We start from the raw sequence: 12,420 nt of genomic DNA, 5'->3' as shown, positions 1-12,420 counted from the left end.
ACCATAAAATACGCAGGGCAAGCTGGGCAGTGGTGGTGCACACCTTTAATCCCAATGCTCGGGAGGCAGAGGCAGACGGATCTCTGTGAGTCCGAGACCAGCCTGGTCTACAGTCGCTAGTTCCAGGACAGCTTCCAAAGCCAGAGAAACCCTGCCTTGAAAAACCAAAAATTAAAAAAAAGAAAAGAAAAACAAAATACACAGGACACAAAGTGGTTTGAAGACACATCAGTCGGCATCATTTGATTGGCCAGAGAGGTCACATTTCTCTTTCACTTAGAGCAAATATGAGACCTTGTTAACTCAGCACCAATTTTTATTCACAGAATAACCAAAAACTACAGGATCACAGATGCCCAGATCTTTCCTATGCAAGGACCAACATCCACAGGTACTAAATTCTTTGTACCTAACTGTACTTTCCAATATTATTACAACCTGTTGATTGTATAGAGGTTTTCAAAAATTTATATTGCCTTTAAAAGGAAGGGAGAGGAAAGAAAGGACAGAGAAAGGGAGAACAGGAGGGAGGGAGGGAAGGAGGTGGGGAGCACTGCTTGCTCTTGCAGAAGTTCGGGGTTCAGTTCCTGGCACCCACAGAGGCTCACAACCATCAGTAACTTCAGTTTCCTGGATCTGACACTCTGTTCAGGCCTCTGTAGACACTGCATACACACAGAACACAAACATACATGCAGAAGAAATACTCATATACGTAAAACAAGAAGTATTTAAAAAATATTTTAAAGAAAGAAAATGACCAAACGATAGTCCCACCTACTAGATAACACACACAAAAGAGTAGTGGCCCACTAATATTTCAGTTGTAGACATGTATCATTAAGAAAAAACAAATTTACAATTGTTTTTAAATTTTTATTGTGTTTATCACACCCCCTACCCAGAGTTAAGTACAAAACAGTAGTGGCTGCCCCTGGAACGGTCAGGTTGCGGTCAAGCCTCATCACCTTGCGGTCACGTGTAAATGTTGCTCTGAATCTCATTTGTTGTCATCAGTTTCTTCAGTATTTCTGTGCTTTCGGGAACGTTCTGGGAAGAGAAGAAAGGCTGTCACCAGATGCACTCACAGCAGAGAATGGCACAAGCCTGAGCTGCCGTTCCCCTGGCTCTCAGCAAAAGAAAGAGCGCCCTGAAGATCTGCCCAGACGGCCTGGCCTGTGGTGTGCCTGTGAGAGCCTGTCTGACTGATATGGAGGAGAACCAGCTCACCACGGGCAGCTCTGCTCCCTGGACAGGTGCTCTGGGCTGCACCAGGAAGAGAGCTGAGCATAAGTCTGTGGGTGAGGCGACAGCCCGCATCACTCCATGATTTCTGCTTCAGTCCCTCCTGAGTTCCCGCCCTGACTTCCCTCCACGATGGGCAGGGGCCGGAATCATAAGCCTCGGAAACCCTTCTTCCCAAAGTTGCTCTTGGTCAGAATATTTTATCACAGTAACAGGAATCAAACAAGAACACCTTTCCCTTGGCCAAAGCCTCCAACTCTGCTGACCTTCAACACACCACCCCTCACGCTCTCCTCACACCCTGCACTCTGTCCCTGCCCGCTCCTCACCACTAACATCACCCACCTCCTGAAGCCAGTTACAGGGCCTCTCTCAGGAGCCTTTCCTAAGGGTGACTTCCTGTCCCTCCACGCATCACAAGCCAGCACCCCCAGCTATCTGTGGAGCTACCTGATGGGGACGTCCTTCCGTATACCTGTTTCTCTTATAGGTCGATGAATAGAGCACTGCTTGGCCAACAGCCAGTAGAGGCAGGGAGATAGGCGGGGCTAGGAGAAGGCTGGGGGAGAGGTGCTCAAGAGACACCATACAGTGGAAGAAGGAGATAGAGGTCCTGACCCTTCTCTATAAGACCACACTGAAATACTTAGATTAATAGAAATGGGTTAATAATCAGGACAGAGCTAGACAATAAGAAGCCCTAGCCATCAGCCAACAGTTTCATAATTAGTATGGCATCTGTGTGTTTATTTGGGGCTGAAGGGTGGCGGGACCTGGCGGGACCAGAAACCTCCAGCAACAGCTACCCCAGGTGAAGGCCACAAAACAAGGTTCCAACAACTCCCTTAAGCCAAGCATTAACTCAGGCCCGCTGCGTTTAGTCCTTAAGATGATGGCACTGAGGTGGACGGTGGTAGCACACGCCTTTAGTCCCAGCAATCAGGAGGCAGAGGCAGGAGGATCTCTATGAGTTCAAGGCCAGCCTGGTCTACAGAGTGAGTCCCAGGACAGGTCCAAAGCTACAGAGAAACCCTGTCTTGAAAAACAAAAAACTAAAAACAACAAACAAACAAAAAAGATGGCCCTGAGGTAGTCAGGGAGATGGCTCAGTTGAGGTGTCCTGAGAACATGAGGACCTGAGTTGAGGTCCCCAAAGCCCATGAAAAAACCAGGCCCCTGACAAGCACCTGTGACCGCAGCGCTGAGAAGCAGGACTCCTGAGAAGCACAGGTGAGTCAGCCTGGCCTATCCACAAGTTCCAGGTCTCAAAGATCAAGATAAAGGGCAGATACTGGAAACGTTAAAAAGTGATTTAAACTAAAAGTGTATTTCAAGTAGATATGACCAATGGGTTTTTAACCTCAAAACAAGTCTAGATGTTTATTGAGAAGACCATCCAAAATGAAACAAATAGCCCTTGCCTGCCCTCAGGGACACAGCCGGCTGGACACACAAACCCACTAAAGAGAAGATAATTCGAAACAACTTAACAGCACTTAGCGCTCTTGCAGAGGACCTGGGCTCATTTCCCAGCACCCAGATCAGAGGCTCACAACAATCTGTAACTTCAGCTCCAGGATCCAGTGCACTCTGGCCTCCACAGGTACTTGCATGCCCGTGGCACACATAAACTCCCACAGGCACACACATAAATTAAAAACAGTAAATCAATCTTTTAAAAATAAATAATAAATTAACTACTTGCAGGAACTTGCTGTAGAATATTATTTTAAGGTGTGTTACATTTGTTTATGCTGTGGAACATTTGTTTAATGATGCAAAGATGTGTTGCATTTTTGTTTAACTCTGTGCAGATGTGTTACGTTACCTGTCTGAAACACCTGACTGGTATAATAAGAAAGAGCTAAACAGCCAATAGCGAGGCAGGAGAAACGACAGGCAAGGCTGGCAGGAAGTAAAGAGGAGGAGAAATCTGGGAAGGAGGGAAGGAGGGAGGGAGGGAGGGAGGGGTGAGAAGAGAAGGGGCCAGCCATGGAGTAAGAGCGAAAGATAACAGAAGTAGGAAAAGGAAAAAGCCCAGAGGAAGAAGGTAGACAGGGTACTTTAAGTTAAGGAAAGCTGGCCAGAAACAAGCCAAGCCAAGGCTGCGCATTTACAAGTAAGAATAAGCCTCCATGTGTGATTTATTTAGGAGGTGGGTGGCGGACCCCCAAAAGAGCAAAGAGTAAAATCAACCAACAGGAATGTCTCAAGCAGTACCTACCTACCTACCCCCCCCTCTCTCTCCCTCCCTCCCTCCCCCCCTCTCCCTCTCCCCAAGCACCGAGAGGTGACCACAGTGCAGGAGTTTACACCAGGACCAAGGCAGTCACCACGGCACAGCCGATCCCCAGCGCCGCACCAGGAAGCTCAGGGCTGGGTGCCCTGCAGCCCCTCCATCGTCCACTTCACTGTGACAGCTTGGCGACCAGTGGGGGAGCACGGCGCCTTACCTTCACCAAGCACTCCAAGCTGCTGGAAGACAGCACAGGCTTAAAAGCTTCCACGGTGACCAGGTCCAACTTCATCACATCCGTGTAGCACAGATACAGAACCGCCGGGATTTTCCACACTTGGCAGTAGCTCAGAACTACAACACACAAAGAAAGACGCTGGCTTTCTGCGACGTACTTTTTACGGAAACTCTCAAATAGTGAGAGCTGATCTGAAAAAGTCAACTTTCTGCCCTTTAATCAAGGCATCCTCGGCCATGCTGACCCACTTTATTATCTTTATTTTGCATTTCCTAAACATCCTATCACAACTGTAAAGTCATGTATTAGAATACTTGCCACTTTGGGGAGGTACATACATACAAAGAGTAATATATAATGCACACTGAACTCATGATACTTTTCTCATGCTAGTAACTATAACACAAAAAGCAAAGCATTGTGTTGAAAAATGCATTTAAGAAAGAGTACATACTATGAAATACGAACCACTGAAAACAAGTACCCATTTATTCCAACATAATATGCGTGAACAGCAGTGTGACAGTTACTAGTGTCAACCTGACAGGGACTAGAATTACCCAGGAGACACTCCTCTGGAACGTCTGTGGGGTTATTCATTAGGTTAACTGAGGTGGGCAGGCCCACCTTAACTGTGGGTGCCATGGTTCCAAAGGCTGGGGTTTGAACTAAATAGAAAGGAGAGAGGGAGCAAAGCATGAGCATTCATCATGTTCTACTTCCTGACAGATGTAATGAGGCCAGTGGCCTCAGCTCCTGCCGCCATGATGGAATGCGCCATCAACTGTGTGTGAGCAGAACAATCCTTCTTCCCGTAAACCACTTCTGCTGGTATTTTGTCACAAGAGAAGAAACTCATAAGCGGCATGATAGAAAACCAAGAGTAACAACCAACCCAGGCAGTAGTGATGCACACCTCTAATCCCAGCACTCAGGGGGCAGAGGCAGGAGGATCTCTAAATTTGAGACCAGCCTGGTGTACAGAGCAAGTTCCAGGACAGTCAGGACTACACCGAGAAACCCTGTCTCTAAAAACCAAAACTCAAAACCAAAAGAATAACAACCAGCCTTCAACATCCCAAAGCTTCTTACTTGGATAATTAAAATTGCCAGTTTCCACATACCAACAATCTGCATCTGACACTGGGTTCCACCCTGAGATTGCAGAATCCCAAACAGAAAAGAACCATGGGCACACAACACAACAGCAAGAATCTAAGCTGCTGTCACAACTGAGCATCCCACACGTGCAAGTACAGACGCAAAGGACAGCAGCAAGGAACTGCTATCCTTCAAAAAGTTTACCAGGAGAAGCAAAAGTCATCAACAGAGCCGGTGGCAACTTTTGGTCCCACCTGCTGCAGGCAGGTCATGCACAATGTTCGGCTGTTCCAGCAGGGGGCAGCAGACAGGGTCCTTGAACTTCTGAGTTTTTAGGGCTCTCAGGAAAGGAGAAGGAAGGCTGCAGGTAGACTCAGAGGTTTTATACTCTGTGACGTGTCGGCACGTGAGAACCGTTACCTGCATGTTCCTCCTGGGTCGGGAGCCAAAGACCTAGGAGAACACGGATTTTATGTTAAACTTAGTCTCTCCTCACCAGAAACACTGACTCACCAGACCGGGTGCAGAGTGCGCGCCCCTGTGACTGTGGCTCTGAGGCCTAGCTAAACAACCTCCCAAGTCGTTCTCTCGTCTCTGAACTGAGGGTGGCACTGACAAAGGACCCCGTGACGTAAACTAGTGCAGAGATCATGGGTCAGAGCAAAAGTAGTGGCCCCGGGACTGTCACCTGGGTAAAGTCACAAGAGCACACTCAGCATCCCTCCCCTCCCCTGCCACGCAGGACACCTGAGCCAGGAGTCTTAGGCAACTCAATTTTGGTGTTACTACAACTGTAGGCTCTCAACCTCCCACTGCCGTGTGTGGATCTCACAGGTCATCACGGATTCTTCTATCTCTTACTTAAATTCATGGCAAAAACAAAAACAAAAACAATGAAAGCATCTTTTTTTTTAAAGGAAGGATTTCTAAGATACTATATTTGCTTAAACTATTTTCTTTTTTTTTTTTTTAACTTCTTTTCCTCTATTTTATCTGTCTGTCTGCCTCTTAAGTAGACAATGCTGGGTCTCAAGCTCATGGCCCTCCTACGTTGGCCTCCCCAAAGCTGGCTTTACACGAGCTGTGGTTTTTTTTTTTTTTTTTTTTTTTTTTTTTGGTTTTTCGAGACAGGGTTTCTCTGTAGCTTTGGAGGCTGTCCTGGAACTCACTTTGTAGACCAGGCTGGCCTCGAACTCACAGAGATCCACCTGCCGCTGTGTTTTAAATAAGCAAGGTACTCCACGGCCTCATGGATCTGAACACGTGCTCTCCAGTTGGCAGTGATATCTGGGGAGGCTACAGAGCATTCAGGAGGGGGCGCAGCCTTGGGGGAGGTGTGTCCCTGGGACAGGCTTTGATGGGCTACGGTTGGCCCCAAGTCCTACTTGCTGTGTACCTCCTGTGTGAGGATAAAAATGTGACCAGCCAACCTCCTGCTCCTGCCACCATGCCTTTCTGCTGCCACGAGTTTCCCGCCAGGAGAGACTTTATCCTCTGGAAGCGTAAAACTAAATAAACCATTTTCTTCACCACTTTGCTTTTCCTTGATGTATTTTTTCACAACAACAACAAAAAAAAAGTGACTAATACAAGTGTGTGCCATCGTGTCTGACTTGTCTGAAATACTTGATGAAATGAGAAAGTGGCTAGAGCCAATAATAACAGGAACGCGGAAGTTCTTTATCAGGTATCACAAATGGTTCACACGATTAATTTCACTACAACATGACTTGTAAATAAATACTAGAAACGTTACCTCTTACAAACTTGTTACTGTGCATGTCCATAATTTAACTTCCTTCCTGTAATAGTTCTGGTCTGAACCCAGAGTATGTGGCGACTGTCAGATTGTATCATTATGAGGATTTGGCTCATAATACAAGTGTTTACAAACTCACAAGCAAGTGTCTACAAAGAATATTACTAAGAACAAGATTGACTAAAAACTTTGCTTTCACCCTCAAGTGGCAGCAGATGCCTACAATCTCAGTACTCAGGCTGGAACAGAAGAATTCTAGTTCAGGGCCAGCCTGGGCTACTGAGCAAGAATCTCAAAAAAGAAAATAAAGTAAAAACAAAACAACAATAAAAAAAAACTTTTCTTTAAAAAAAAGTGTAAGCTGTGGACTAGAAAGATAGCTCAGATTTTCAGAGCACTTGTTCTTGCAGAGAACCTGGGTTTGGTTCCCAGGACCGAGATGGCAACTCAACCATTAGTGACTACAGTTCCAGGGGATCTGATGCCCTCATACACATAAAATAGCCTTATTTAAGAGTGCTGAATCTTGGACTGAAGAGATGGCTCAGAGGTTAAGAGCACTGACTGCTTTTCCAGAGGTCCTGAGTTCAATTCCCAGCAACCACATGGTGGCTCACAGCCACCTGTAATAGGATCTGATGCCCTCTTTTGGCCTCCAGGAATACATGCAGAGCACTCATATTCATAAAATACAAATACAATAAAATCTTTTTTTTTAAGTGCCTAATTTTGTATCTCTTCAAGTCTTGAATATGTTCATTTTTTCCTACAGTACATGGGTAGTATTTTTTTTATATAACCAGCATCCTGCACAACTAAAAGGTAAAATTAAACACTTCAATCTTCTCCCCAGAAAAATATGCCATGTACCCTGAGTATACACATGTAATCAAAGAACAGTATGCAGAGCTTTGCAAACAACCCTTGCCTTAATGCAGCGCAATGATAACTTACTGAACGTCTTCAAGAGGGCCAACTGCTTTGAACAGGCACACACAGACACTCAAGTTAGACTCACTGGAGGTAACAACAGGCCACACATGGGGCTTTCTTCCTCTTTACCTTTTCCAGCCACTGGAACTGTTGGTCTTCAGCGATGTAGCAACTACACTGACACAGAAAGACCTGGAAGGGGAATGTCAAGAGATCTCACGTGAGACGCAGACACATCTGGCCCTGCCGCCATGTGAGATGTAGACACATCATCTGGCCCTGCCGCCATATGAGACGCAGACACATCTGGCCCTGCCACCATGTGAGATGTAGACACATCTGGCCCTGCCGCCACGTGAGTGGCACCGTGTAAGTAAGTGCCAGTGGCTGGCACCGCTCTGTGGAGCCACGGTTCCCCAAAGGCCCGTGTGTTCACTTAAAGCGCCCCGAGTCTTCAGGTCATTAGCAGCAAGCCCTTGAAGGAGACTTTGGCACTATCTCCTCCTCTTTCACCTCCCGGCCTTGTATTCAGATGTGCTGCTCCTGCACAACCCCGCCATAAAGCGCCACCCCGCCCCACCCAGCAGCACTGAAAGCTAAGGGTCTGCCCCAGTCGGGCACTGGAACGTGGGAATCTCCAGGCCCAAATCTACCTTTCCTTCCTGTAAGCTGAGTACTTCAGGCATCTGTTACAGCAAGAGAAGATAACACAGAAGTTTATCATTTTGCCAACTCTAAGAGTTAGGCCTAAAATCTAGTCAGACCGTTAGAAGAAATTCATGTCGAGACACAGAATACACGGAGTGGCAGAGGAGAACCCTGGCACCCGAGATCCTGCAGTGTTTGTAAACTATCGAGGACTCATGCCTAGAGGACTATGTGTTAGGAATACTGAATGAAGTCCCACATACCGAGGGATCCGATTTCAGCTGATAAAACACACAGAAAGCATCTGTGGGGGACAGATGGACAGTGTCTGTTGTTCTGCACCATTCATTCCAGAGCTTAGCACAGCCGACCTCTTTCCAGACTCCTGAAGTCATAACAAAGGACGACAAAAATGCTGTGGGGAAAAAAATGTTCGTAATTTGTCATCTGGTGTTTGCCACTCATTACCCCGGCATTTAGAGCTGAAACAGTCATTCAAAACCATCTAACTTGGGGGCTGGAGAGACAGCTCAGGTCAAGCGCTGTCTACAATTCCAGCTCTAGAGGATCTGATGCCCTGCTCTAGCCTAGACTCTTGAACAAACCACACACAGACATATACACATAATTAAACTTTTAAAAAATCTCTAGCTGGCCGGGCGGTGGTGGCGCACGCCTTTAATCCCAGCACTCGGGAGGCAGAGGCAGGCGGATCTCTGTGAGTTCGAGGCCAGGCTGGACCGACAGCCTCCAAAATAATCAGAGAAACCCTGTCTCGTAAAAACCAAAAAAAAAAAATCTCTAACTGAGTGGTTCTCAACCCTTGTAATGCTGCAACCCTTTAACACAGTTCCTCATGTTATGACGACCCCCCACCATAAAATTATTTCATTGCTACTTCATAACTGTACTTTTCTGTTATGAATTATGTAATATCTGATATGCAATCCTGTGAAGTAGTCATTTGACTCCTAAAGGGGGGCATGATCCACAGGGTGAGAACCACTGGTCTAGTTGGCCCACTTTGGAGCAAAGACAACTTGAGGCCAAGGAATGAAAAGCCTGCGCTTCCCAAACGACAATACAACCAGGACTAGAGACACAGCCTGTGCACGGACTTCATACCAGTCTCACGTCTCAACACTCTTCTAAAGCACTGGACCTCAAAAACGAAAAATAAAGGCAGGGCATTAGTGGCACACGCTTTTAATCCCAGCATTCAGGAGGCAGAGGCAGGCGGGTCTCTGAGTTCAAGGTCAGCCTGGTCTACAGAGAGTTCTAGGACAACCAGGGCTACACAGAGAAACTTTGTCCCAACCAATCAATCAATCAATCTTGGGCCAGCAGACCTTCACATAATGGGTGAACAGCTACCTACTGCTTACTTACACAATCTCTAAGAACCATGGCTACCTTACAAGGGCAAGGGCTCAGAGCTCACAAGCCCACTGAAATCATAAAGGCCTCCACCTGTACTGGCACGCAGCCCAGCACTGCTCCTACTAAACTCACACCACTCTACCCTGAACCTACCAGGTCAATAAAGGCATTCACAGACCTTAGAACTGAAGTGCTCCAAAACGTCTGCAACTATCACTAGGCCACTAGACACCCCAACAGACTGGAGAATGGTGCCTTGGACTGTAATTCTGAAGCTAAGCATATTTCCTTTAAATCTCATTTATGTTTATTACAGAGATGGAAAGAGCATGCAATCTACTTTACTTGAAATAAAATTACGGACGTTCTAAGACAGGGCTTCACATAGCCTTGAACCTTCTTCACGATCCTGTCCACTCCCTCTGCCTCCTGAGTGCTCAGACTGCCCAATTTATATGGTGCGGGGGATTGAACCCAAGGTCTTGCGCACAGTAGGCAAGCACTTTGCCACCTGAGGCACATGCCCAGAGCTGTTGTGATGTTTTGTTTTGAGACAGGGTTTCTCAGTGCAACAGTTCTAGCAGTCCTAGAACTCATCCTGTAGACCAGGCTGTCCTCGAGCTCACAGTGGTCCTCATGCCTCTCTGCCTCCCAAGTGCTGGGGTTAAAGGTGTGCGCCACTACCGCCCGGCATGTTGTGATCCTTCTAAAAATATCAACACGTGGAATTACATGGAAACGAGTGCCCTCCTAGTCGATTCTCTCAACAGCACGTGTAGTCTTGGTGCCGGAACTTACCTGATGCGTTACTTCCTACTGCAATTATGAACTTGGAGCAGGACTGCTTTTCCAGCAGTGCAACCTCCAGAGAGGTTTTTGTCTGTCTTTGAAGAAGCCGCACCTCCCTGACAACAAGAAGCAAAACTGAAGTAAACAAACATGGCTACAGCTACCACCACACTGTGAGAGGTAAGTGAGAGGCTAGGACAAGCTGATGTCACAAATGTCAGCTAGACACAGATGTCAGCTAGATGCTACACAGAAACGGATGCGTACGTGGATGGGCAGAGGAGAAACACATGGGTGGGCAGACGCGTTATTTACTTGGACACACATATACACACATGGGTGGATGGATAAATGGGTGGGTGGTAGAAGATGACAGTTGGATGGGTGGACGGATGGACGGTGTTAGATGAGAGCGTCCTGATGAGTGGGTAAGATACACTCTTTTTATAGAATACACACTACAATCCTAAGGAAAAGCGCAGACTCTGGGAACTACTGCTCAACGACAATCAATGGGTAAAACCACTGCCAACAAACTTGATCCCGCCCGCCTGACACACCCGTTGCCAGCACCCCCATGAGCCAGACTGAGCCCGAGGAGACTTGGAACGCAATCCCAACAGTCCTGCCGGCGTGTGGTCACCCAGGAGGTGACCAAGACTCCAAACATTTAGTTGAGGAGCGTCCATGTTAAATGACTGCAGGGGGACACCACCAGACACACCAGCAGCTCGCAGCAGGAGTGAGAGATGAGACCGGGGCTGCTGGAAACTGAACTGCCCTGCACAAGAGGCTGCATCAGACACAAGCCACCGGGAAAATCTGGCGAATTGGACTGCGGCTGAAAATTTGTTATTAGCATCCTGAGGGTTGGGGAGGTAGGTGCTCAGTCGCCAACACAAGCTTGACCACCCAAGTTCTGACCGCTGAACCCACCTAGGAGACCGCGGAGGACTAGGGCAACGGGAGGATCCCTTTGGCCCGGGTGCCGGCCAGTGTTCGGGGAGAGGAGGGAAGCGCCACAGGACACGCAGCCTCAGCCTGTGTCCCCGCACACGCGCACACACGCTCACGCACACACGCACACGCACACACGCACACACACAGGCACCACGCAGTAGACGAATGCGGATGGAGACAGCACGCTTAGGGGCAGGCAGCGGGCGCAGCCGTAACTGGAACTGCGTACGCGCGGTGGGAAGAGGACACCAATGTGCTAAAACCTCGCTTCTGTGTGTCTGGGAATGGTGCTGGAACACACGGGGCCTCCGGCTGACACGCAGTGCAACCTCACGGGGTGGGTGGGGTGGATGGATGCAGGGCGAGAGCGACGTGTGGGAGCCGGTGCCCCGGCGTGAACGCGGCGCGCTCGCCCTGCCCGGCCCGGCAGGGAGGCCTTCCCGGAGCCTGACCTCTTCCGCGCCAGCTGCCGCCGGACCTCCCGGTCCTCCGGCGTGTCCCGCCTGTCCTGCTCTTCCTCCTCTTCCTCCTCCTCGGTCCCGGCTCGGCAGGGCGCCTTCACCACCTCACCGAAGAACGTGGCCGCCATGGCGCCTCGGCACCGCGCCGCCAGACGGCGCCTGCGCGCCCGTCCCTGGCCACGCCCCCCGGGACTCAATCCGCGGGCCGCCACGCCCCCCACGACCACGACTCGCTCCCGCGCAGGGCCACGCCCCCAAGGTCCTGCAGCTTCCGGTCCGCCGGGGGGAACCCTGGGCTGTGCGGAGCCCAGGACTTGGGGGACCGCGAGCTGGAGGAGCGGAAGCCGGCTCAGCCTCTTCCCCGGCGGGCCTGACCCTCCCGGGCGCCTCCCTTGGCCCTGGCTAACCCGGGTCATTGCCCGCTCCACATGCAAGAGGATCCGCAGAGCACGAGTGAAAATAGTAGGCTCCACTCTTAAAACCCTGGCCGCTTTTAACTCACATTCAGTGTTTTCTATGTCTGTGACCTTACGTTGGCAAGCAAAATGTTTGATTCTGGTTGGTGTCCTGGAAGACAAAAAGCTTCACCGAATTGTTCCCACGAGAGAAAAGCGGACAGCTGTGAGGGAGGCGAAAGGAAACTTCCCTCGGTGAGAAATAAACACACATT

The 12,420-nt window shown here is 48.9% G+C and overlaps 1 protein-coding gene across 1 annotated transcript; it reads right to left on the bottom strand.

Moving 5' to 3' along the window:
• Positions 1–862: 862 nt before the first annotated feature.
• Positions 863–11,924, bottom strand: Psmg1 (proteasome assembly chaperone 1). Its single transcript, XM_040750403.1, has 7 exons — positions 11,742–11,924; positions 10,339–10,445; positions 8,424–8,575; positions 7,642–7,704; positions 5,075–5,273; positions 3,699–3,835; positions 863–1,050 (listed from the first exon to the last, which is right to left on the bottom strand). Exons 1-7 carry the CDS (start codon positions 11,876–11,878, stop codon positions 976–978), a joined length of 870 nt encoding a protein of 289 aa, XP_040606337.1. The 5' UTR covers positions 11,879–11,924; the 3' UTR covers positions 863–975.
• Positions 11,925–12,420: the final 496 nt, after the last annotated feature.

Source organism: Mesocricetus auratus, unplaced genomic scaffold, assembly GCF_017639785.1.
Source record: "Mesocricetus auratus isolate SY011 unplaced genomic scaffold, BCM_Maur_2.0 Super-Scaffold_100008, whole genome shotgun sequence".
NCBI lineage: Eukaryota > Metazoa > Chordata > Mammalia > Rodentia > Cricetidae > Mesocricetus > Mesocricetus auratus.
Note: the sequence above shows the minus strand (reverse complement) of the source record. Positions and strands in the feature narration are given on the sequence as shown.

What these genes read in the sequence shown, in the direction of transcription:
- Psmg1 (XM_040750403.1), bottom strand. Translation starts at nt 11,878, where the DNA reads ATGGCGGCCACGTTCTTCGGTGAGGTGGTGAAGGCGCCCTGCCGAGCC. An exon ending in AGTAGGAAGTAACGCATCAG is followed by an intron (nt 8,576 to 10,338) that starts GTAAGTTCCGGC and finishes TTTTCCCCACAG; the next exon opens with CATTTTTGTCGTCCTTTGTT. An exon ending in AGCTGAAATCGGATCCCTCG is followed by an intron (nt 7,705 to 8,423) that starts GTATGTGGGACT and finishes TTCCCCTTCCAG; the next exon opens with GTCTTTCTGTGTCAGTGTAG.